The following is a 27,599-nucleotide window of genomic DNA, read 5'->3' as shown; positions in this document are numbered from 1 at the left end:
TATACAAGACGGGACACATACCCAAAGAATGGCTTCTCTCAACTTTTGTAACGATTCCAAAAATCACAAATGCTAAAGATTGCAATGACTATGGGACAATTGCAATAATGAGCCACACATTGAAAACCTTTCTTAAAATCATACATAACAGAATCCACATGAAATTAGAATAAATTAGAACATGTCTGGATATGAATCAGGATATATATGCTTGCTTCATAGATTTTAAAAAAGATTTTGACAGAGTTCAACATGAAAAGCTTTTAAGTATTCTTAAGACCAAAAACATAGATAGTAGAGTTTTACAAATTATATCGAATCTGTATCAAAATCAGAAAGCAAGAATAAGAGTCGAAGGAGAACTGACAGAGGAAGTAAGTATACTTAAAGGGGTTTGACAAGGGTGCATACTTTCACTACTCTTATTCAACGTCTACAGTGAAGTGATATTTCAAGAAGCTTTATTGGATATTGTGGAAGGTATTTTGGTCAACGGAAATAGCATTAATAATATTAGATATGCGGACGATACGGTCATATTTGCAAGTGACATGGAAGATCTACAGTACATAATACAACATGTATACAATACATGTGAAAGGTACTGACTGCAAATGAATCTCAAGAAAATGAAATCAATGATATTCTCAAAAAAACCACAAAATGTAGATAACCTGATCATCAATAATACAACGCTCGAAAGAGTAACAACATATAAATATTTAGGAACGTGGCTAACTCAAGATGGAGATCAAACAAAAGAAATCAGATCTAGAATAGAAATGGCAAAAAACACGTTCATAAAATTGAAGAACTTACTTTGGAACCGTATCCTTAATCTAGAGATCCGCACAAGAAAGCTATGTTGTTACGTTTTTTCTACTTTAATATACGGCATGGAAGCGTGGACAATAAAACAGTCTGAAATCAAAAATTAAACTCCTTTGAGATGTGGTGCTACAGGAGAATCCACAGAATATCGCGGACTGAAAAAGTAACTAATATAGAGGTGTTACAAAGAATGAAAAAAGAATGTGAAGTCCTAAGAACTGTTAAAATTAGAAAGATTTAATATCTGGATCATATAATGAGGGGCGAGAAGTACGTATTACTTATACAATATACGTACGTATACAATAAAATTAAAATAGCGATGATGATTTCCAACCTCCGATAGGAGACGGAACCTGAAGAAGAAGAAGAAGCCCAGTAATACCTGATGCCCATGTTCTTGTAGTAGTTTCGACTGTAACGTATTTGGCATTTTGTGGCATTTCAGTCTATAAAGACCTAATTGCCCTGTTTTGCAGAAATCTTTTTTAAATCATTTAGTACTGGTAACCATTCTCCAACTGGGGTTTTGTTCCAGAAGGTCGAGGCAATTTTTCTACTAGAGAACTGTGATATGGGGCAATATACATAATAATTAAAGGTTGTTTCTATAGCATTGATATGAGCTTTTCGCAGACCCATTTTTACAAGACTCCTTATTCATCTAATTATGATAGGCTGTACGATAGACTGTGTTAGCATAACTAATAAACAAAGTATAAAACTTATACTCAGAATAAATGAGGTATAGGCAAAATCACTAACAATAAACATGGAATAACTTAGATATAGGTTATACTTGGTATAAGAATTTATTCCAAGATTATACCGACCCACACCCTTGTTTAAGTCTAGTATAACCGTGGTATAAGCCATTTTATGAATGTGAAAGTCATCAGTGACAAGAATATATTATTTTTTGTATTGTTTTGTGAGTAGTATGTACATATTACGTATACTATGTATATATGTAAAACTATGTACTATGTAATACTATGTATATAATAAAAAAATGTGTTTAAGAGGTGTTACGGATGTCGAGGAAGTTGATAATTTAATTAATATGATGGAAAATACACGAAAAAGAAAAACTTTCAAAGAAAGAATAAATCCATTTTCAAAATACACTGGCAATTTTTGCAATTTTTTGCAATTTTAAAATACTCAAACTCAACATATAAGATAACAAATAAAGAAAAAGATATATTAGGTGTCAGTTGTCAGTTTCAAAGAAAAATCAAAAATGACATATTTCACTCAATATGTCGTTGTTGTATGTATTTGTGCAAAAGATTGCGACATTGCCAAACTATTATTTCGGAATAAAGTGGGAATACTTATAACTAACATATACCGAGTTTATTTGTAACAAAATATTTTAGTATTATATTTACCTTATACTTAGGATAACTATTCTCGATATAAATACGGAATAACCTTAGAATACAAGTGTTTTATTAGTAAGACAGTGTTGTAAGTTTTGTCAAAAAAGAACTGAAGTGAACTTGGACTAATTTTTGGCATAGTGCCTTAAAAAGTATAATCATTTAGAAACAATATTTGGCTTTTCGTAAAGGAAATTTTTCTTTTTCTTTCTTGCTTTTATAATTTTCCGAAATTATAAAAGCGAATATTATTGACCTACAACAAATACAATTTCAGACATAGACAATGATTTAAACGTAATTCTTAATCGTCCTTAATTACAAAAGCTGGAACACAGCTGAAATAAGCTGCAACACGGCATTACTTACCGCAGGTACCCTCAGAGGAACGCAGAGATACACGTCTGTGTTCAACAGAGCACAAATTTAACTAAAAAAAAAAATAGTGAGATAGTGCAACAGATAGAGGGTCACTCTAAACCTCACTAAAACTCAAGTAATCCTATTCAGATCGAGGAAACAGCAGAAGGAGGATAACACTCTTAGGAGAAAGTCTCGAATACAGATCGTCGATACCCTATTTTTGATAAGTCTCTCAATTAGGGTACTGATATCCAGCACACTATAGACAGAGTTAAGAAGAGATCCTTGAGGGCTTTATCCGGTAAAAGAGCTTGCACAAGCTGCAAAACCCTCTTACATTCCTACGACTCATGTGTCTATGCATCAACAACATGCATATTATTGAGAACAGAATTCTCTCAGCAAGAGATACGTACTACGTACTATGAATAGCCTTGACAACTGAGCTAAACCTCAAAACTCCTTGCTATCGTCTAGAGCACATACTTACCAGGAATCCCACAAAAAAAGTTCCATTCTCTTCAGCCAAACTGCTACACTTGACTGGTAACGAACTTCTTAATGAGTATCACGACATCCTAGCAACCTCCATTAAATATCGCCTATAAAATAAGCTGCAAGCCAAATTCTGATCCAAAATAAACAGGGTCACCATCAGCTTACCCCGCTCCGCTAGCAGCATATTCCCCATTTTGCTTACGTTCCTCTACCCTCCAATACTTTCTTTTCTTGAGGAGGTATATCGCCTAAATGAGGTAGAAACGTTCAAAACAACTTTACTGTGGTAAATTGAAGAATGTAAAAAAACCAGTAAGTCTTATAAAAATTCTTTTAACAAATTTAATGACAACAGAAGATTGCAAAACTGAATTGATTTAAAAAAACTAAGAACACAAGCCAGATATATGATGAATAATAACAGAACACAGTCTTAGAATAAATTCGTATGAAGTATAAACAGTTCAAGCTATCTCTTGTCTGGAAGATACTCAAATTTGAGAGAATTGATTTAAATGGCAGCTTACTGTTTTTGATTGGGAATATGCCACAATTTTACCTTACAATAAGTTTAATTTAACATTTTAATTTCCACTTCGGAAATCGTTTTATATAAATAAAATTTAATAATGTTTCATATTTTAAGTACGATTTCCGAATTGGAAATTTAAACATCAAAATTAGCTTATTTTAAAGTGACATTGTGCCGTATTTCCAATAAAAATAATAAACTGTATTATGACGCCACAATAACAAAGCTTCATACAAAATTATTTGGCAATGTCGCGTCGTCAAAGTAGCGACACTTTGATTTTAATACTGTGGTAACGAGCAGAACAGCACTAGTTTGGTATGCCATGCGTATTGCATAGGTTAGTGGGTTGGTCTTTCATAAGGCATAATAAATAAAGACAGTACTAGTAAAGCATTAAAAAGCAGTAGATGTATTATATTAAATTTAAACTGCACAAAAAATTACGTCTTTTAATTAAAAATAAGATATTATTTGGTATTTTCCAAATAATATCTTTGTAATTATATTTTTGTTTAGATTTTTTGGAGGTAGTAGGTGTGAAAATAGAAAAAATAAAATTAGTAAAAAAGTATAAAATTTGTTCTGTAAAAATGAAATCAAATAAAAAATAACTCCAACACTACTGTTTAAATTAAAAATAATTCCAAACAATTAGAAATTCTAAACCAAATTCTTAAGTAATTAAATGTTCAAACAGACCACCAAATTGTAACTAACAGTAACCAAATCTATTATACAACGCATTTCTCATGGCGTTGAGTTTATCTGCCGATATGTTTTGGCTAAGTTGGATTATCTTTTCCTTCAGTTCCTCGGAGTTAGTGGCTCTCTCGAACTCATGTCTGTACAATTTCGTTTTTAGCATCCCCCAAAAATAAAAATATAGAGGAGCTAAGTCGAGTGACCGAGGGAGCTATTTTATTGTACCGTCTGTACTAATGACAGGTTCAGCAAAAATTAACGATAAATAGTCTCTAACGGTTTTTGCATTATATGCAGGACAGCCATCTTGTTGAAACCAAATTTCGTTGGAAGTTAATTTGAAGACGTTGAAGTGCAGGTATAATTTAATTTTGCAGTAATTGGAGATATTTGACTACGTTTAAATTGCTTTTAATAAAAATGGGACCAATAATATGGTCTCCGAAAATTCCAGTCCAAACATTCAACTTTTGTGGATACTGCGTACGTACAGACACACTCAAATGCTTATTCTCCTGAGACTAATAAAGTTACAACGAATGGATTATGTTTCTTGTGAATTATGAAGGAGGACTCATCTGTAACACAATATTTTTTAAAAAATTATTATTTGGTTGACATCTCTCCATCACAATTTCACAAAATTGCATCCGTTTAAATTGATCATCAGCAAATATTTCTTGAGTTGTCTGCACTTTATACCAATGGTAGTTGTTTCTTTTTAAAATAACCCTCACTGTCTTTGTATTCAACTCAACTTCATCGGCAATTTGTTTACTTGAACACGGCGTCGCTTCAGCCAAATCACAAACTTGAATTTCTTTAATTTCTCGTTCTTGAGAAATTTTCTTTTCGCGAGGTTGATCTGATGGGCAGCATTTTTCACATCTGCGATTACTACAGCCAAACTTTTCAAATTGATGAATAATCACCAATACAGTTTTTTCTATAGGTATTGGCCTATTTTCAAAAGCCATAATAAATTAATTTATAGTTTCTTGTACTGAATTGCCCCCAAAGTACCATTTTATTATTTGTGACCGTTCTTCTGTTGTATAAACAGTCGGTAGACGTTGAAGAGAACGGACTACGCAACGGACTAATTCAACACTGGCGCTGTTTCTTACGTATAAGCTGGATTGGAAATAATCGTCTGGCGTTCACTACTGGGCGTGCATGAGGAATGAGGAGCAGAGACCAAGGGGAAATATGATTGTTATCTTTGTCTATTCGCTGAAAATATGATTTTATATTTGTGTAGCTTAACAGTGGATTCTCGAACTCATTTAAAATACACGGGATCATTTCGAGTCCGGCCAGATGGTCTAGAAAGCATACTTAGCCTGTGCTTCTGAAATGTCAACGAGGACTCACATGGCACATATTATGTATAAGTAACAATTGCATAATTATATACTTTGTGTTATATATTCATAGTAAGAATACATTTTAGACAAGATAGGCTTTATTTTCATAAAATAAAACGTAATAATATTATATCAAATTTGTATCTAAAGTACTAATTTAATTTTTTGTCACGGAATGTATGACAAAAATCAGTCAAGGCAATAAAATCTTTACAGTTATTAATGACAATTCCTCTTCTACCATTTTTGCGTAACATGTTGTACATCGTCTTCTGGCTGCAAGACCAACATCGCTGAGTTAGTGACTATTTTCCAAAATGACTGGTGTGACAATAAAATCTTCTAGTAGGCCCCGAATTACCTCTTCCTGGAATTTGGTAATTGTCATGCTTTCATTGGCAATGCTTTAATGTGCGACATAGGCATTTATATGTAAGTGCTGTGCCAGTCAAGAGCTCCATCGATAATTTTCTGTACCATTTTATTTCTTTACGTAATGGCAAATTATAGTTTTCATTTGATCTGATATATCAATGAAGCTTTTATATTTATTATATTCGATGACATTCTTTGGCTTTACAACAACATTGCGTGCCTTCTGCATTGTCACCATTTCGTCAGCTACTAGGCATGGTACTAATCATCAGCATATCTCCCTTGTCCCTTCACTTCTGAACAACGATGCCCGAATTACTTTAGCTACATGTTCGCCTAATTTTAATTTTTTGGAAATGACGATCTATGAGAAATTTTAAAGACCAACCTGATGATAATCCGCTATTGATACCTATTGTAACACAGATCCCTAGAGAGACATTACAGAGTTGTACATTCAAACAAAATTACCGAAGCAGTGTTGAATTTTGAATTATTAGTTTGTTTAAATGTTTTTACAAATTGATCGGAACAATGGTTTTTAGCAGTAAACAATCTCGCAATATACTTTTAAAAAAATACTTGCGTTCATCTTTTTTCAAACTTAGGACTGGCAAAATAAAATATTTTTCAGTTACAAAAATAAGTAGACATTTTGTTTTGTAGGTTCGTCAATGAACACTAATTATTGATATACACAAAAAGAAGTAAAACTTATTCCAAATCATCGTCATTAAATATTTTTGTGAAATGTTATTAAAAATATGATGTATTTTTTTATAACATTTAAAAATAATTAAAAGAAATTCCTGAGGTTGACCTAAATACAAATTTACAAACAATTTTATATTTCCAATAATTGCTAAGTACTTAATAAGTACATTTTCATAGAATGATTAAATGGGGCGGGATCATTGTCACCATATTTAAATAACGGAATTAGTCATTCTTAAGCAATATATTTTGTGGTTCTTTCAGCCAGAGCTTGGCGAAAAAAAGTGTTGTGATATATTTAGTATTTATCAAAGAAAAATATGTGGCGGCCTACGGATAACCTACGGATAATTTAGAAGATGAAGATGAAAGTGCGGGGCTAAGTACTCAGCAAAGGAAGAATTTGTGTGTAGCTGAGCAAAATATGGTGTTAGATGTATTTGATGGACTTTCTAAAAAAATGACCACATATAAAGCTATTAGGCAAACGGCGGTTTTAACAAAAATTTCTTGTGCAACAGTGTACCGTTTAATAACGACAGGTTTGAAAAGTAGAACAAAAAGAAAGGATTTGGAAAGCTCTAAAAAAATTCAACCTCACCTCTTGAAACCTATTAGTGAGACAATATACACCTAACCTAAACAATATCATGGCAAAATTAAAAGAAAAACATATTGTTGATGATTGTCCACAAAGACTTTGGGAAGATTTTTGACCAAAAATGGTTTTAAATATAAAACTGTCAATAAGAGACAAACCATAATGGAAAGTAGCCGCTTAATAAAATGGAGGAATGAATATATCGAAAAAATTTCACAATACCGCAGTGAGTGTCGAGAAATTTATTACCTGGACAAGACTTGGTTTGATTCTCATGAAACGATAGATAAAGCCTGGACAAACGGTACTAGAAAATGCGAAATAGATGTACCCCATTGTAGAAGCAAGCGAATTTGCATAATACATTGCGGAGGACATCATGGATGGGTGAAAGATGCGTTATTGTTGAGTTCCAGAAGTATTAAAGACAGTTCTCTAGACTACCATCAAGACATCGAAGGGACGCTTTTTGAATCGTAGTTTGAGAATACATTACTCCCGAATTTAAAAGAAAATAGCGTGATTGTTATGGACAATGCATCATATCACTCCAGATGCATTAAAAAAATTCCAACCAAACAGAGTAGGAAGGAAGAAATTCAAGAATTATTAATAGCCAAAGACCTATATTTTGAGGATCATTACACCAAAGATCAACTAATCCAGGTATTTCAGACAAAAGTCGTAACTAAAGAACATATTGTAGATAAATCAGCCACTAACAATGGACATATGGTTTAAAGATTATCTCCATATTACTGTGTGTTGAATCCCATATAATTGCTATGGGCTCAGTTAAAAAACCATGTCCGGAGGAACAACACATTTCCAAAAGATGCCCAAAGTGTTGTCGAACTAATAAAAACAGAGTTCAAAAATATCAGTGCTAAAAACTGGCAAAATGCAATAGAACATGTAAAAAAGATTGAAAAATATTACATGAAAAGTGTCCCAGCCTTGAAGAAAATTATGATTAATCTGGCTGAGAGTGATGAAGAGAACGATAATGACGATGAGTTGGAATAACTGTTAACTCTAACTGGAAGATCCCAATTGAATGTGAATTTCCGAAGTGGCTAGAATACCATTTAATTTTTAAGAGTGAAAAACCAATGGGTAACTTTTTGTGGCATCGCATGTGACATGTAAGTAAATAAAAACTATTTTTGAAGTTATACTTCTTTAGGCGCGATTGGGAAAAATTGATGAGAGTGAATTTTTATAAAATTCACAGTATGAAGTACGCGCATATTCACAACATGAAGTTAGTTGCTACATCTAAATCTTTTAAATTAGGTATTAATGCAAATAAAGCGTGAAAAAAAATATATTGGTATTTTTGTTAATTCGATTATATTTAGGACGGTGATAGATATTTACTGATGATTTGTATATTGTATATGTATATTTTTGTGTGTAAAAATCGACCAGGTTCAGTAGTTTTCATCTACTTCATAATTACATAGAAATTACATTTATCCGTTACTTTAGGACCTCACTGTATAATTTATTAATATTAAGTGTTCATTGACGAACTTAGTACGGTTAATAAAAAAACTTGTAAATCCACCAAAAGAAAATTTTTATTTTCGTAACTGAAAAACTATTTTATTTTGCCTGTTTAAATAAAGGTGAAGGTAAATTTTTCTAAATACTATATTATGAATTAGTCTGGAGACAAGGACTAATCTGCAAACTAATCCGTGCCATCCCGTGTCAAAAGATAACTAGACTCATTGATAGCATGCTCACCGACAGACCTTTCCAAGTCACAATGGGCAACTCAAAAAGAGTCCAAATGAAGCTCAGCAATGGACTGCCACAGGGATCTGTTTTGGCACCCTTACTGTTTAATTTATACATCGCGGACCTACCTAGGACAAATTCGCAGAAATTTGGCTACGCTGACGACTGGGCCATTGCAGCAAGACATAATAACATGGCAGTTACAGAAACAATACTAACGGATGACCTTGCCATTATGGGAGAATACTTTTGCAAATGGAGGCTACGGCCTAATGCGACGAAAACCGAAGTGTGCTGTTTCCATCTAAATAATTCCCAAGCCAACAAAAAACTGTCCGTTCACTTTGAAGACAGACTACTAACTCATAACTCAACACCAAAATATCTTGGAGTGACTCTTGACAGAACTTTAAGTTTTAAAGAACACCTACAAAGAACGGCAGCAAAACTGAAAACGCGGAATAATATAATCCAAAAGCTATGTGGTACCACATGGGGGTCCTCAGCCTCCGTACTCAGATCATCTGCTATCGGACTTGTATACTCGACAGCTGAATATGCTTCCCCAGTATGGCTCAATAGCAAACACACGAAGATTATTGACACCCAATTAAACCAGACAATGCGAATGATTTCAGGTAAAATTAGACCAACACCCAACTATTGGCTTCCCATCCTGAGTCACATTCCACCGCCGAAACTACGAAGAAGTCACTTCCTTCTCAGAGAATATCGAAAAATCCAGTCTAACCATCAACTACCCATCCACCATGATAGGCGTGATATCGAAATGAACAGACTGCGCTCCAGATATCCTGTCATGTTAAGGGCCACCTCTTTACATCAGGAACATTTCGACCTCACCAACGCTTGGAGAAGACAATGGGAGCGCGACTCACCACAGGAAGCACAGCAAATGGCCTGTATCGAACAGAAACCGCCAGGCTTTAAACTGACCCGGAGTACATGGACAACGCTAAACAGAATAAGAACAAGAAGCGGTAGATGTGCTGACAGCTTACATAAATGGGGAAAAGCCCTTAATCCGGAGTGTGACTGTCGTGCGCAGCGACAGACCGTAGTCACATTGTTGAAGAATGCCCCAGAAGGCGGTTCCCTGGAGTTTTTGACGAGTTCCTGAATGCGACCGAAAATGTTTTAGACTATATTAATGCATTAGATGTTCGTTTGTAATACTCCATGTAATGTTTTATATTGCTTTTTAAATATGTGTTCTTATTTTATGCCATACGATAAATAAATAAATAAATATGAATTAGTTTACTTTAAAAATAATTAGTATTTCGATCAATTGGTAAAAACATTTAAGTATACAAATTAATTTCGAAATTCAACATTTTCTCTGATAATTTTATTTGAATGTTGGATACAGATTAGTACAACTCTGTAAATGTCTCTCTGGGGGTCCGTGTTACAATAGGTATCAATATCGGATTACCAGTAGGTCGGTTTGTAAAATTTCGCATATATCTTGCCTCTCACTGTACAGACACGTTATCGACAGGAATAGATAAGGCAAGGAGTGATGCCGCGTTGGACTCTCATAGGCAATTTGTGATAAAACTCCATCGTGAACTCACATTTTGAAAAATGAAATTTTAACAAAAATTCGCATTTTAGAGTGATAGATTTTGATTCGATACTTAAATAAAGTAATAAAAATCCTTTTTAAAAAAAGTGATCGGCCAATGAAGACATTAGAATTTTCAATATGATGGCACGTAACCTATTAACAGTTAAAATACAATTATATTGTTGTTTACATGCCCTACATCGCTTATTGAAATTTAGTTTATAATAATTTACTTCATCAAAAACAACAAATATTTAGTTATCTATTTTTTGTTGCAGGTACAATGCTTCTGGTTTTATACACAATACTAATCTTCTTCCTACGATGTTTCGACTGTTTCTCGTCAAGTGACTGCAGCTTTAATTCCATGTGTTCTTGTTCATTAGACGAGCACGACTCCACCGCCAAAACGATTCACAGTGTCAGTTGCCTTTCAGTTCCGTTTTACAAATTTCCAAGTAAGTACAAGTAATTAAGCGTCAGCAATTCGGGAAATGTTTCAAAGAAAACTGCTCTAATTTGGAAAATAACAGCTTAAAAACTATAACTAAACTTCGCAGGCAGACGTTAATTAAAAATTGAACGGGTTAAAGTTTTTCCAAACGTGTACTTAGTTCTTAAGAATTTTCATTGGAGATTTTTATTTCTCAACTCCCTCAAAGGGAGTTTCCACGAGGAACTCGACCTTAGTTTCTACTCGTTTATCCAGCAAAGTAAATATAAAAGTACACTACCGGACAAAAATAACCGGAATAGTTTGTAATTATATTTAATTGCTAAAGACATAGCGGTAAAACGTTTCTTAAAAGCATTTGAAAAAGCATAATGTATCAGTAATATAATCGGTAAATATAATTCTTTTCTTCAATACATTTAGACTGAAATCAATCATATAAAATTTTAATTTATCCGTGTTAAGCCCATAATAAAATTTAAAAGCATTTTTTTTATTTTACAAGTAAAGATTTGCAATCTGTCCTCTTTGGACAATAATCAAATTTGATAGTTTAAACATTTAATTAAAAATAAATCCATCATGTTTGAGGCGCCCAGAAGAATAATGGTCCAACTACATATTTTTTAAAATTCGCGCTTTGTGTACAGAAGGCTTCGCTTTATGAGTATCTTTCAGAATAAAATTGGCCCAACTCCTAATTATATCTACAGAAGCAGAGATGGTACCACTTGTATCGAAGCCGTCATACAAAAATCAAAATATTTCAGTTTAAAAGTGGTCTAATTTTAAGTATAATAACTAGACTTCGGCAAATATGCAAATAAAAATGTAGAAAATATGCGATAAATATGCACGTGTTTACCCGAAAATATGCAAATATTTTACAAAATATGCATACAAATAAATAAAAAAATCGTAAAATAGTAACAATTTTATTTAAAAAAAAGTGTACATAACTAAATATTTCCTACTATTCATTAAGATTTACATTTATTTTAAGTAACTACATCATTTTTAAGTATGAATAAACTTATTTAGAATCATGGTAACAATAAATGACCAAGTGGTGTTCAAAATTTTCTAACAAAAACTTGTGGCTTCTGTCTGAGTACATATATTTATATATGGAAAAACTTCGTTCAACATCAACTGATGTAACGGGAGCATTTTTCAAACTAACCAAAACATTTGGTTCTAAATTAATTGTTTCCGAAATATTTCCAGCTAGAACACTGACTACTTCAGAAAGAATATGGTAACCTTTATTTTTTTCCATAGTAGCTTCAAATTTTTTTAAAATATCTTTTCCAATATTACCTCTAACGTTCCGACAACATGACGCAAATTCTTTTATTAATGCTGTACTTTCGAACAATGACAGTTTTGGTGATTCTAACTGAGTAATTGTTTTTTGAACAAAACTAAAATTTGATTTTATAAATGAAAGTTCTTGTTGAAGCAAGTTACTCCGAAAAGTTTGTTTAGAATCCAAAAGAGATTGGGAACTTTCATCTGTTAACGTATCAATTATGTTCTTTATTTTAACAAAATGATCTGCATAAAAATTAGCTGCTTCTAACCATGTTCCCCATCGCGTTAAAATAGGTTGTGGTGGAAGAGGAATGTTAGGTAGCATTTCTTTATAAAGTTGAATTCTTATAGGAGATTTAAGAAATACTTTTTTGACACTGGATATCATGGTATTTACAAGAGGAAACTTTTTTCGTATTTCCTCTGCAACTCTGTTTAATCCATGCGCTACACAAGTAACATGTATTAAATCTGGGAAAAATATTTTTAAATTTTGTCCTGCTTTCACCATATAAGGAGCAGCATCCGATAAAATAAGCAGTAATTTATTAGAAGGAATAGTTGTCGGAAGAAAAAAAGTTGCTAATGTTTCTTGTATAAAAAGCGAAATTGTTAAAGCATTTGTTTTCTCAAGTTGCTGGCATGAAATAAGATGAGATTTTGGTAAGGTATCTTCTTTAAGAACACCAATCAATAAATGAGCAATATACTTTCCTGAGGAATCAGTGGTTTCGTCTACAGATATGTAAAAATAATTATCTGCAATTTCTTCCTTAATATTAATTAACACCGACGATGGAACATTAAGTTTGCAATATTTTTTTAGAAACGAACTAAAATTTACATTTGCTAATTTTGAAAGCGGTATGTTTGCAGACACTAATGCGCGACACAAGTCTTCATTAAAAGTTTCTTGCTCATCTAATTTTTTTGAAGTAGATTGGAAACATTTAGCCATTGAAGTTTGATGTTTTCCTCCTATTTTTCCTTTTTTTGCAATGTGTGAAGCAGTTCTCACATGTTGATCTATCTGAAATTTCTTCTCACATGCTATCTATAAATAAAAATAAAAACCTTTATTTTAACCCAACCTTTAAAATATAAAAATATACAAGGTGTTTTTGGTTAATCAAATAACTGGTTTGGAAAAAAAAAAACACTCGCTAAGTGTTTTAAATGCAGTATTAATCCACAAATTAGTTTTTGTTACTAACCATTAGTACATCATATAACTTATTTTAAAATTCAACAAAAGTTTTTTTTTTTGTTAATTCAATTACAATAAAAATAATTGTGTTTTAGAATAGCTGACTTCATAAAAAAAAGTAAAGGTGAAAAAATTTTCTAAATACACACCATTGTATTGTACCATGGACAATTTTTTCTCACTAAAGGAAGCTATTTTTCATTTAAAAACAACCTACGAGTACTAAATTTCAAGTAAATACGTTTATTGGTTTTAAAGTTATTGTTAATTACTATTTAACTGGGAATAAGCCACAATTAAAGGTTAAAATACGTTTATTGACGTTTCAATTTCCACTTCGGAAATCGTTCTCAAAATACAAACATTAGTAAATTAAACAAATTTTGTTTTTTGTTACTTAGTGAAAAATTCTTCTATTAATTTAATTTTATCTGACTCATCTATATTGACAATTCAGACATACATTATACATTTTAAAGTAGACGACTTTAAAATGATATTGCCAATATTGTTGAGTTGCGTTACTGGGACGACTTTACTTATAAGATAGTTCATTCGATTACATGAAATCAACTTTAACTTGAGAATATCCGTCAGAAAAGATCATAACATGTAATTCGTCTTTAAAAAGACAAATACATGCCATGATGACAGTAAAATTCTCCTGTTAGTGATTCCATAGTAAATTATGAGGGAAAAACCAGGAAAAAAACCTCATAATACTATCCCGACATGGTAAGTATTTGATCTTGCATTTATTTTACCTTCAATAAATACCAAATAAAATAAATAAAGAAACGGATGGTAAAAAGAGAAAAATCAAAGAAGCGGCTCTAAATATGCTAAATGAGACCAATTGTGTCGCGAATTCCTCGGCAGAATGTAGTAGGATCTGGTTACCCATATTAAAAGAGGAAGTTATTAAAAAAAAATACCAGTATTGGTAAGTCAGTAACATATAGAGAATACATCATTTATATTTTTTAAATAACAAACATATAAAATCGGAATTTGGTATTTATTGAAGGTAAACTAAATGCAAGATCAAATACTTACCATGTCGGGATAGTATTATGAGGTTTTTTTCCTGGTTTTTCCCTCATAATTTACTATGGAATCACTAACAGGAGAATTTTACTGTCATTATGGCATGTATTTGTCTTTTTAAAGACGAATTACATGTTATGATCTTTTCTGACGGATATTCTCAAGTTAAAGTTGATTTCATGTAATCGAATGAACTATCTTATAAGTAAAGTCGTCCCAGGAACGCAACTCAACAATATTGGCAATATCATTTTAAAGTCGTCTACTTTAAAATGTATAATGTATGTCTGAATTGTCAATATAGATGAGTCAGATAAAATTAAATTAATAGAAGAATTTTTCACTAAGTAACAAAAAACAAAATTTGTTTAATTTACTAATGTTTGTATTTTGAGAACGATTTCCGAAGTGGAAATTGAAACGTCAATAAACGTATTTTAACCTTTAATTGTGGCTTATTCCCAGTTAAATAGTAATTAATTTAAAATGCCACAAGAAAATAGCTTCAGAACAAAGTTATTGTTGTTATTAACTAAAAGAATTTAATTTTTTTTAATTTTAACACCCTGTATCTCGAAAAGTAAATAAGTTTGACCCCTGATTAACTATATCGTTTTGTTCAATTTTTCGAGAAGTATCTACAGTCAAACGTTGTAAGTGTCATTTGGAAACACCCTGTATGTATGAAATATTAGATATTTAATAGAAAATATTAGATACTTACAATTTTGCCACAGACTGAACAGTAGATTTTTCCCATATCCATAGACAGCTCTTTATAAGGTTTAATCCAAGTTGAAGCACTGGTTGTTTTAGGCATTATAAAATCACAATCTTCCTTTTTGTTACGCACAACGAGTGTTTACGCTTTGAATATCAAAACAAAAATGATTTACAAATCTGAGCATCAAATTAGAAATGTTTAGGTACCTAATTCCTAAATCCCTAAATTAGGAACAAAACTATTAGCCGTTTACCTGCTGTTAAGATACAATAAATTGTAGATAGATTTGGGGATTAGATCATAAAATACAAATGAGCGAACCCTTAGCGATTATCCAATAACTGAATGCCTCAGTGACCGAGACTTTCTAAGAATGTTGAGGGCTACTTAAATTGATCTTCTTTGAAATTGTAAATGTTTTGTACCTGTAGAGATTACGTACTTAGATCATTTCTTGATTAAAATGACTACAAAATTTTATACAAGAATTGAAATAAATTGGTATGTTTAAAAATTTTCAAATACAGTATAAAAATGTGAACTTTTATGCACTTTATGCAAACTTTTATACAAATATGCCAAAATATGAAATATTTGCATAAAATATGCACAATATGCAAAATATGCAATATGCATATTTGCCGAAGTCTAATAATAACGGTACAAATCCGGAGTTGGACCATTATCACTCTGAATTATCACGCCACTTCGGGGAACGTGTTTTGAATTTGCATGTAGTTTTTTTAAAAATTGTAAGTTTTCGTTATGAATTCCGACGACAATGAGGATTATAGTGATTCTGGATCAGAATATCTTCCGAGTTCAGACAGAAGTAATGAATATTCATTCGGTGAGAACTCAACTTAACATGACCCAAAAATAATGATATTTTAATGAAAAAAATGGTATCAAATTGCAATTAACATTTTAATTATTTAATTAAGAGTACCTAATTAAGTTTATCTTTGCGTAGTTTAGGTCTCAATAGTTAAAATAACATTATTGAAGATATTTTTCTTTTTAATTGTAACGTTTTTTATTGAGACATTGAGACATTTAGAAATAAGTAGGAAGTCATCTACTGTCTGTGGTTTACTACTGTATAATCAACTTCCTCAAAAATTTAAAAACATTTATTCAACTACACATTTTAAAAACCAAGTTAAAGAGTACCTAGTGACCATGTGTCCTTATACATTAGGTGAATATTACGAGAGTTTATCTGTGAATGCCCAAGCTGCAACATAACCAAATTTAATATTGTCTCAAATATATTACACTGTCTACATTGTACGCTTTTAAGGTATTTTAATGTTTTAAATATTTTCAATGTTGTTCCATGTTTTATATTTAGAATTGTGTACTTTTGACTTGCCACGAACCTTGTTGTAACTTAGAGTCAAATAACTATCTATCTGTCTATCTATCATTGACCGAACTTTCGTTTAATTTGACCGGGGCTGGTTTTCCATAGGGATAGTTTCTTTCTCTTCATCTAATTATAATGAGCACATACTATTATTTACAGACTTAAAAGTTATTATTATATATACTTTAATTTAATTATAAAGAAAAATGAATAAATAAGAAACAAATATACTTTATAAACAACATTAAATAATTGTAAATTAAAATTAAAATATATTATCCTGCCTCTCTTTATATCCCTTCATCCGCATTTGTGGTTTTCAGATTTGCCCGAAGGCAGCATCAGTCAGCTGGAAGTAGTCGGGACTAGAACAACGATCCTCGAATCGGAGAGTCTGGCGGGTTGCCAAGTGCAGGCACTTATTCTTACCAATAACCATCTTCAGCATATCTCAGATCGAGCTTTCAGGTGAGTCTTAAGTGCCACTCTTGGCCTAGTGTCCTTTGCATTGCGATCTGACCTTTGCAGTTACTCGACCGACACTTTATTCGTTTTCACAAAAGGGGTACTTTAACTCTGACGGGTAGATTAATTACTGGCTTCCTTTTTTATTAAAGCGGAATGGAAAGTAGATTCTTTGGCGAATAATTTTACATTTTTTAGAATATTGATTTGATTTAGTCTGCAACAAATTATTTATAATATTGAAATAAAAAGTTAGATAACCTGCGTAACTTAGTTAATAACACAGGCTAACAAACAAAGATTTATAAAATTTTTCTTACAAATTTATGTAAATCCTATGTATTTTTCCCACAGCTTACCCACAATATGACACTGGTTGATTATACATTATCTTCTTCTTCTCCCTATGCCGTCCCCATTAACGGAGGTTGGCGACCACATTTCTAAAAGTTTGTCTGTCTTTTGCAACCTAGAATAATTCTTCTACAGTCATGTTTGTCCAGTCTCGAATATTTCGCAGCCATGACTTCCTCTTTCTACCTATTCCCTTTTTGCCATCGACTCTACCCTGCATGATGACCTGCAGAAGACTATATTTATCGTTTCTCAGTATGTGTCCAAGGTATGCAGTCTTGCGTACTTTTATTGTTCTCAACAATTTTTTGTCTCGACTCATCCTTCTCAGCCCTTCCTCATTGGTGACCCTGGCAGTCCATGGAATTCTCAACATTCTCCGGTATATCCAAAGTTCAAAGGCTTTAAGCTTCTTAACTATTTGTGCTTTTAATGTCCATGTTTTTACCCCGTACTTAACTTACTTCTTAACTATTTGTGCTTTTAATGTCCATGTTTTTACCCCTTACAATAGTTGCGACCAGACGTAACATTCAACAAACCTCAGTCTCAGCGCAGTATTCAGATTTTTGTCACAGAACAATTGCTTGAATTTTAAGAACGCTGCGCTTTCCATTTCTATTCGTACCCTAATCTCTTGGTCTGGATCTAATTCTGTGTTGATGTAAGCCCCCAGATATTTATATTTTGTCACTCTCTCTATTTGCTGTTCACCAAGGGTTAGTTGTTCATTATTTATTGGACTCCTTGATACTATCATAAATTTGGTATTATCTGTGTTGATGTCAAGTCCCATTTGAAGGCATTCACTAGTAAAAGACATCTAGTAAAGTTTGTAGTTCTTCTATACTCTCAGCCATAATTACCGTGTCATCTTATGGTGTTTACGATTTCTCCACCAATTCTTATTCCCTCTTTTCTTTCCCATAAGGCTTTTCTGAATATGACCTGTGAGTACACGTTGAAAAGCGTCGGAGACAAGACGCATCCTTGCCTGACCCCTCTCGCAATCAGTATATTATTTGTTTCTATATCGTTCACCTTTACTATTGCTTTCTGGTTCCAGTATATAGCCTTAATAAACTCAATGTCTTTTTTGTCTAAATTGATGTTTTTTAATTCATCTATTAACTTCATATGCTGCACTCGATCAAAGGCCTTCCTAATGAAGCATACATATTCACTCTTGTTATATTCCCGACATTTCTGCAAGAGTACCGTCAACGCAAATAATGCTTCTCTTGTACCCATGCCTACTCTGAAGCCAAACTGCGTTAGATCTATCTGCTCCTCACATTTCTTATAAATTCGGTTTTGAACAATTTTCAATAGAATCTTTAAAGGGTGGCACATTAGGCTTATCAATCTATAGTCATTACATGATTTGGGATTGTTGTTTTTTGGTAGAGGTAAAAATATCATTTTAAGCCGAAATACATAAAAATGATACGATGATGATTATTAGAATAATCCCTTTTATCTAATTCTTATCTTGTAATAGTATAGCTCTGTACAAACATTCAGGAATCAATGCTTTTCTATTTTCTTTCTCTTTTTCTGTAAAACTTCTCAAGTAGCTTTTTCTCTTACGCTAGGAACTCCGTTGTTTCCGATGAAGTGACCAAACTCATCATGTTGGTGTTACAACGTCCCTGGTATCGTTTCTCGATCACTTTGATATCCTGGTCGAAACGACCGCCTTGTTTTTCACTGACATCACCTAGATTTTCAGGGAAAAAGTATACTTATATGGTTATGCAAAAAGTGGATTTTGAGGCTCATTCTTATTAGACATCCCAAATATTTAAACTTATCTAATAAATTAGCTAGTATAAGCTTGTAGTTAGGTTCTATTACATTACCTAAAAACTTGGTTACAACTTTGAATGCAATACAAGCTTCTTTTTCCTTAGTAGTCATCTTGGTTTTAAAGGTGGAATCAAACATCATTTTACGACTGTCTGGTCCAACAAAAACACCTTCTTTCAATTGGATGTAGTTATGCACAAAAGAACCAACCTAAAATATATGAAAATGAGCTACGACAGGTATTTTGTATATCAGTTGCAAAAAATGTAGTAGGGCCGTTTGAATTAAGTAAGCGTTCATCTATGGATAAAACTAATTTATTGGTGTAAATCCAATATAACTTAATGGTCATATAAAAAATGTTATTTTGTTTTTGTTATGTGGCTTGGTCCTTTTTTGCATAACGTGAATACCTGGATTATAAAATTTGAATATTCTGATATTATTTATTCAATATGGATAAAAAATAACACTTTGAAAGGCAAAATATTTTATTTATCAAATAAACTACATGTAGGTATTATCGGTGATATTTAAAATTTAAATTATCACTTATCAGAGTAGTATAGTCGTTCTTAACGTGTTCAGGAATAAGATGTAGTAAAGGTGAGATGTCTTCAAGCTTTTTGGGTAATATTGGTTTGCCCGTAGGCCACAGTTGAGTTGGAGATGGAGAAAAAATATTCCTTGTATTATCTAAACGAGGTCTACCTTTTGATTTCTTTGAAATGTTTTTTGAACGTAGTTTCCTGTGTGTTTTTAACATAAATAATTCAAATCGTTTGTGTTTATAAATTTTTATTTCTCTCAAATAAAAGCTATTCTGTACCTTTGGTACCAAAAAAAATTTTCTTTTTGCAGTTTTTTGTGATATATATGTAATCGTATTCACTGTAGATTCTTTAATGTAACTTTAATGCCTTTTCTATGTCTAAAAAATCGCTGTAGTTTTTTACAAAACTATGCCTGGAAACCAGAAACCTTAATGAAATATCTTCCAATGTCAAATGATTTTCCAATGCAGTCTTTAACATTAGTACAACTTTTATATTTCGGTTTTGGCCACCACAAGAATCTGACCTAAGTATGAGATGTTTCGTGGATTCCATATTCGTTTTTTTATAGAAGACTATATTCATGGGAATTTTTGGCAAGGGTAATGTTTTTCTATGTCAAACGTAAGGACTTCTGAACTGCCATGTACTGTTGCCTGTTGCATGTCTTTGTTCATTCTGCTCCTTGCTTCTTCCTGATTCGTTAAACGTATTTTATGCTCCTGCAAAAACTCATTAATTATTAATTGTTAATCGTTAAACAAACTAATTTTTGCAAGCATTTGATACATATTACATACCTCATCTTTGTTTTCTTTTTGAGCAAGCTGCACTATATATCGTCCTCTGGACACAGACATAATTTATATATTTTTTGTGATAAATGGTATACAGCCAGCTACAGGAACTTAGTTTCCTTGTGGATTATAATTATATATCTCGTTAACACTTAAAATGGAACTGAAAGATAATACATTACGTAAACATAACCCGAACCAACAATCAAATAACTAGGTATGAAATTTGCACAACCTGTTGGGTTTCTTTATGAAATACGAACAACATAGGCAACAAAAATATGTACAAAATAAAAAACAAAGATGGAAACATTACTACTAATAGAACTAAAATCCTTGAAGTCGTCGAATCCTTTTATCTTCAGAAATCTTCATACGAAATCAAAACGGCGCTTTTAGAAATAAAAAATAACAAATCCCTTGGCGATGACCGAGTAGTGATCGAAACGATCAAACTAGGTGGAAAATAAATTATCCAGGCTTTGGTCAAGCTTTTCAACGAACACATCTTCTTCTTCTTCTTCACTACCTTTACAACTAAGGGTGAGTCTTCGCCGCATCCACTATCGCCCTCCATCCTCTCGATCTTGCGCTTCTATTGCCCATTCCTGACCCCAATTCTAGATAAATCGGCTTTAACATCATCCTTCCATCTTTTTCTCGGTCGGTCTACTGATCTTCTACCATCTGGTCTTTCAAAAAACACTGTCTTTAACACTCTGTCATCTTCTGGTCGTACCACGTGACCTGCCCGTCTTATTCGGTTTGCCTTGATATGTCTAACTATGTTTTCAGTTCCATACAGTCACTAATTCAGCATTGCAGCGTCTTCTCCAATCCCCTGTGAATGCATCTCTTTGAGGACCAAATATTATTCTGAGAACCTTTCTTTCAAATACTAGAAGCTTATTGATTTCACGCTGGTTGAGAGTCCATGTTTTACTGCCATATGTAATAATTAGGCGAATAATCGACTTGTACAGTGTTAATTTAGATTTTCTTTTAACAGCTTCGATCTTAATAATGTTGAAAGAGAGTATAATGCTCTATTTCCCGCAGCTATCCTTGCTGAAACCTCTTTTTCTATGTGGTTGTCAGCTGTGATTATCGCCCCCAGGTATTTAAACTCCTTTACTACTTCGAAGTTGAGATCATTAATACTGATGTTCTGCCTAACGCTTGGTCTTGGATTTTTGGTTACTACCGTCTTTTCTTCATTTATTCGGAGACCCAGACTACCTGTTTCCTCCTCGGGCTGTGGAAACACCTCTCTCACGTCTCTTGTAGAATGCATGACTGGATCTATATCATCAGCAAAGGCCAGCAACAGTTTTGATCCTTGATCAGCAAAATTGAACAGCAACGGTGACAAGGGGTCCCCCTGTCTAAGTCCTGAATTTATACTAGTTATATTAGTTTATATTAGTTAGTTACAAGACTGTAAAAAAATGTAAATAAGCATTACAATATTTTTTGTTTTAATCAGAAAAACATATTATGTCTAATGACATTTCCTATATCCTAACCGCGCCTATGCAACACTAAGTATCAAATAGCATAAAGTAATTTACAGTAACGATAAATCTCATGTAACCACATAGAGTATCACAATAAGTTAACAGCAATCCTCAGCTTGTGTGTATATACCTTTACTTATAATTCATTAAATACTGAAAATAACTGGTGTTCGTACTGAACACCATTAAGCAAGTATAATTAAAGTTTGGTTTATAGACAATAAAGTTAATGGATCGTAAAATTTTAATGAGAAACCATGTCGGCTGTAGACAGCTTATCGGCTTTTCGGAGGGGAAGTGAACGTCATTATAATTAAAAGAATTATACACCCCTGTTTATGAAGAAAGGGTTTTTTATTATTGAAGTGAATGGCCCTCTAGTTTACCTAGATTATAAACAATCACTTAGCGTGCAGAAAACTACATAAAAGTTAGTGAAGGTGAACCGCAACTGCACGGAATGCGATGTATTGGTTTTCCGCAGATTATATCGAAGTCTTTAATTATAACATTTATTTTACATTAGCTAAATGCAGTTTGTCAAACAAACGAGTCTGTGTCCGAAATCACAACTTTTCAGGAGAGCAATTTAAAGTTTTTCAGAAGTTTAGTTTGCCATTATTTTGTTTTTCAAAGATTAACGTTTACTTTGTGCATACTTTTCAATTCATTTAGAACCTTTTACATTACTATAAAACTATTTTTTTTTGTTTCATTGTTCTAATAAAAAATTAGGTGGACATAGACTAGTACTCTATCAGAATTATTAGTGCAGAAGTAATTTATCTGGACTAATGCTAGTTCTATACTAACAATATTCTTCAGTTTTACAAAAACACGCAGTTGCTATTTAAGTAAAACCGAATGAAGGAATGATTAATAGTCCGGTAAAATAAGGATGCAACCTCGGAATGAAAGATAATAAGCTGAAAATTTGCATACGTCTTTATTTTCATGGTATAAAACTTTCCTCAAAAGTCTCATATAATCACGTGTCCACGACTTAAGATATTTAAGGTCAAAGGTCACGAAAATGAGTTTTCTGCAAATATCCCGTTTCCCTTACACTTTATGACATTTAAGGTGGTAAGAAAAATTGTAGAATGGAAAATTCTCTTTAATTTTTGTCTCAAGTACTTTTATGTACCTTCAACCCTTCTTAAGATAGAGCGCAAAGAGTGGGGGACCGCTTACCTATGTATACGGTAACGCGAAGTCAGCCAGTAGGATTCAATAAATAATAAGTTATATAGTTAATTATTCACTTAAAATACTATTATTATCATTAAATTTTTATTATTTATTATTTATTATTTAATAATATATTTATAATATATATATATATATAGATAAAATATATTTATAGATATTAATTATAAAATATATATTTTTTATATAATATTTATTTTATTTTTAACAAACATACAATATTAAATGAAATATTTCAAATGAACTTTAATTATATTTTTAACAGCTGTATATACGATAAATTAAGATCAAGTGCAGAATTCAACAATAATCATTTTTATATTTAATTAAATACTGAAAAAATCATATTTATTATTTTTTTAAATTATATATTTATTTATTAATCCAATAATAGATTTATTAAAGTTACAAATATAATATATATTCTTTTATTATGTATGGTTATTATTTTTGTATTAATTGTTTTCTTCATCGTCTTCTTCTTCTTCTTCTTCTTCTTCTTCCTCTGACTGCTCAATATCGGATTCATCATCATCATTCTCGTTTATTAAAGTATCAGAATAAAAATATTCAAGAATATCAGGTGCATATTCACTTTCTTCATTGAAATCATCTGAAGTTGATGAAGCGTTTAGACATGATTGTCCATTACACTGCCCACAAATTAAAGTACATTGCAATCCTGATTTCCTGCATCCGCAATTAGAACCACAACCTTTCTTGCAATTGCAAAATATTGTATTCAGCAGTTCTTCTGGTGCTGGCGGTAATAATGTTGTTATTGGTTCCAGAAATTCATTTTGCATTACCCAACCGAATTCTTGGGGTTATAAATCATTTCCCAACCAAATTTGGGTCTGATAATAGACACGAATGATATGCTGACGAGATGCTGCACTTGAAGGTGGAAGACTTGATAACTGCACTGGTTTGTTGAGTCTTGTTGATTTGATGAACTGGGTGTATCCAAAAGAGTATATATCGTCTTCTGATGTTGGAGCATTATACGCTGCTAAGAAAATACGTACTCCATTTTCAAATAATTCTTGTACAGAGCATAGAGTTTTTTGTTGAAATAGTTGAGGTGACTGATGTAAATGGTAATTTTTTTCGAACATTTTAATAAAGGATATTTTACCTTTCCTATAAATCGCAGAAGTCGTATCACATCCACTAAACGCGTGTAAAAATAATATGTGTTTCTTAGAATGAGGGTATTTATCAAAACTTTTCGATGAATATAATTTTGTCCCCGCATTACCCTTACCAATTTAAAAAAAAAATTTCTTGTTGATGTGATTGAGCTCGTCCTATCAAGATAACTAGCAAATCAATATCTTCTCCTACAATGACGGAAGTTTTTCCTACATGTTCAGACTCTGCAATAGCTGTTTCTACAATGAGAACATCAGCATCATCTCTGGCTTGTTTTGTAGAGATATTAACAGCTTTTAATTTGTCGATAAGCATGTCTATAAAGATTTTTTTATTAGATGTGTTCGATAAAAATTGTTCTTGGCTGATAGGCACATTCATTGTTTCATCAAAACGGAGTTCGTAAGATTTTGAAATACCGGCAGTTCTTCTTAGTTGTTTCATTGCTTTAATGTTCTTAGTGTAGTCTGAGTAACCATCAAATACAACAACGATACTTAAGCCATAATGTGTTTGTAAATATCTGACGTATTTATGTAAAATATTACAGAAAGCATCATCTTTATTCCATACAACGCGGTGCAAAAGAAATCCACCATCGATAATTATGTTGTAGTGATTTCGTCCAGTTCAATATCAATAGGAGTCATACTTTTATATAGTGCTGATTTTGTTGTTTTTCTCATGCCATTGTTATCAAATAAAGATGTTGGATACGGACTTAACTCATATTGTAGATATTCTTTTAGATTATTTTGGAATTTTTTGTTTGCTGTTATTCTCTGGAAGAGTAGTAATGGATCGATGAAAACTTTACAATTGTTAATTTTGACAGAGTTATTAACTGCTGAAAGTGGTAGTACTTTGTTAACACGTTTTAGTTTTATCTAAAATAAATATTATATAAACAATATATATTTTATAATTAATATCTATAAATATAGTTTATTAAATAATAAATAATAAAAATTTAATGATAATAATAGTATTTTAAGTGAATAATTAACTATATAACTTATTATTTATTGAATCCTACTGGCTGACTTCGCGTTACCGTATACACAGGTAAGCGGTCCCCCACTCTTTGCACTCTATCTTAAGAAGGGTTGAAGGTACATAAAAGTACTTCAGACAAAAATTGAAGAAAATTTTCCATTCTACAATTTTTCTTACCACCTTAAATGTCATAAAGTGTAAGGGAAACGAGATATTTGAAGAAAACTCATTTTCGTGACCTTTGACCTTTAATATCTTAAGTCGCGGACACGCGATTATATGAGACTTTTGAGGTAAGTTTTATACCATCAAAATAAAGACGTATGCAAATTTTCAGCTTATTATCTTTCATTCCGAGGTTTGCCCCCTTTTTTGTCTTATTTTACTGGATTATAAATAAATTACTACTGTTCATAAAAATACAAATATTTTATTAATATGTCGCTGATTACAAAATAAATCATAAAAACAGTGATTTCTTAAATTAAGTTCCCTTATGACGTTAAATTCAAATAGAAGTCATGGTACACGGTCGGAATGACCAATGATTTACATTACATAGATATTTCAAATCCTCTAATTTCTTTGTACTAATAGGTAAACTTTCAGCATTTACATTTGCAGGTGATTATGTACTGGCAAAATGTTTCTTCTTGTCCTACGCTTAGTATTAATATTGTTGCGAAGCTATTTTCTTGTGGCATATAGATCTTGTTTTTCCGTAATAATTCACGGCTCATTTCACGGCTCAAAATTATAGATTTCGCCTAGTTTACGCAGATTTGAGATTTCTATTTTCAAAGAAAATTGAATGTACAGTTTTGTGAAGGATATTTTTTTGAAGGAGGGTGTACCCTCTCCAATAAATTGTTGGAGTATACTTAATTATAATTTTTTTGGTAACTATAATTCTAATTGATATAAAGGGTTTATTTTTAATTTCCAGTTGTAAAAATGAAGAGACAATATTTGAAGATGCTTATATCTGGCAAATATTCATTACGACTAGGAAAATGACTAATTACGTACTTTAAAGATTGGATTAGAAGTAAATTTGCATTTAAATTTGAATTTGTACATCATTGAATTTTATCATTATTTGTTCCTAAATATCATATTCCAAATACAAACAATTGAGGCCAAACCGGATTCCACGGCCGTCAAACACACACAAACATATAACGCTGAAATAATTTCGGGTATTTCTATCCAATTAAATTTTCAAGCTTTGTTCAAGACACTTTGGAATAGTTATTTCCACTAAAACTTTCCGTTCACATTTCCACTATTCCATATGTACAAATATTCAACTATAATGGGCCCCGGGACGGTCCTATTCATGTAGGAATTTTTGTTGAAGATAGGGCAAGCGATACGACTGGGTTAAACGATAGGAAAAATTAAAAAAACTGCGGAAATTTTCCGTTTTAAATGAAAGGCAACTAGTGCGCTGTTGGAGAGAAACTAGATGCAAACGATCCATGCAGAACTTAAAGAGAATAAAAAACAGAAAGTAGAAAGGAATTGTCAACTATTTTAATAATAATATTATAGTTTTGGAGGACATTTAAGATAATATATGCTATTATTTTCCATTTCCCAAGTGTTTGTATTCATGGTGAATAGCCTTTAGAATGTCGTAACTTCAGTAATGTTATTTTACCGTTCAGAAAGATGAAGTTTATAACCGATTGTTAATTTCTTATTATTTCCAACCATTAAACAAGCTATTAAACACTACAACCAAAGACAAACATTTAATCAGAGTACTGAATGAAATACAAGTCAAGGTACGGACCCAAACAATTGAAAGAGAGAATCAATGAAGACTTTGAAAATAATATGTACGGTTTAGCGGTGTTTCTGGACATAAGCCAGGTATTTGATAAACTAAAACAAATTAAAGAACAGAAAGGC

The 27,599-nt window shown here is 32.0% G+C and overlaps 1 protein-coding gene across 1 annotated transcript in view; it reads left to right on the top strand.

Annotated features, from left to right (window-relative positions):
* The window catches only part of LOC140451352 (uncharacterized), a 205,127-nt gene that overhangs the window by 162,966 nt on the left and 14,562 nt on the right, over positions 1 to 27,599 (top strand). The window contains exons 2-3 of the mRNA XM_072545101.1: positions 10,990 to 11,169; positions 17,150 to 17,294. Coding sequence (XP_072401202.1) covers positions 10,995 to 11,169; positions 17,150 to 17,294 — 320 coding nt within the window. The 5' untranslated portion in view covers positions 10,990 to 10,994. The remainder of the gene's footprint in view (positions 1 to 10,989; positions 11,170 to 17,149; positions 17,295 to 27,599) is intronic.

The sequence above is a fragment of the Diabrotica undecimpunctata genome, chromosome 9 (genome assembly GCF_040954645.1).
Source record: "Diabrotica undecimpunctata isolate CICGRU chromosome 9, icDiaUnde3, whole genome shotgun sequence".
NCBI classification, from domain to species: Eukaryota; Metazoa; Arthropoda; class Insecta; order Coleoptera; family Chrysomelidae; genus Diabrotica; species Diabrotica undecimpunctata.
The sequence above is the reverse complement of the archived record's forward strand: the minus strand, read 5'-3'. Positions and strand labels throughout refer to the sequence as shown.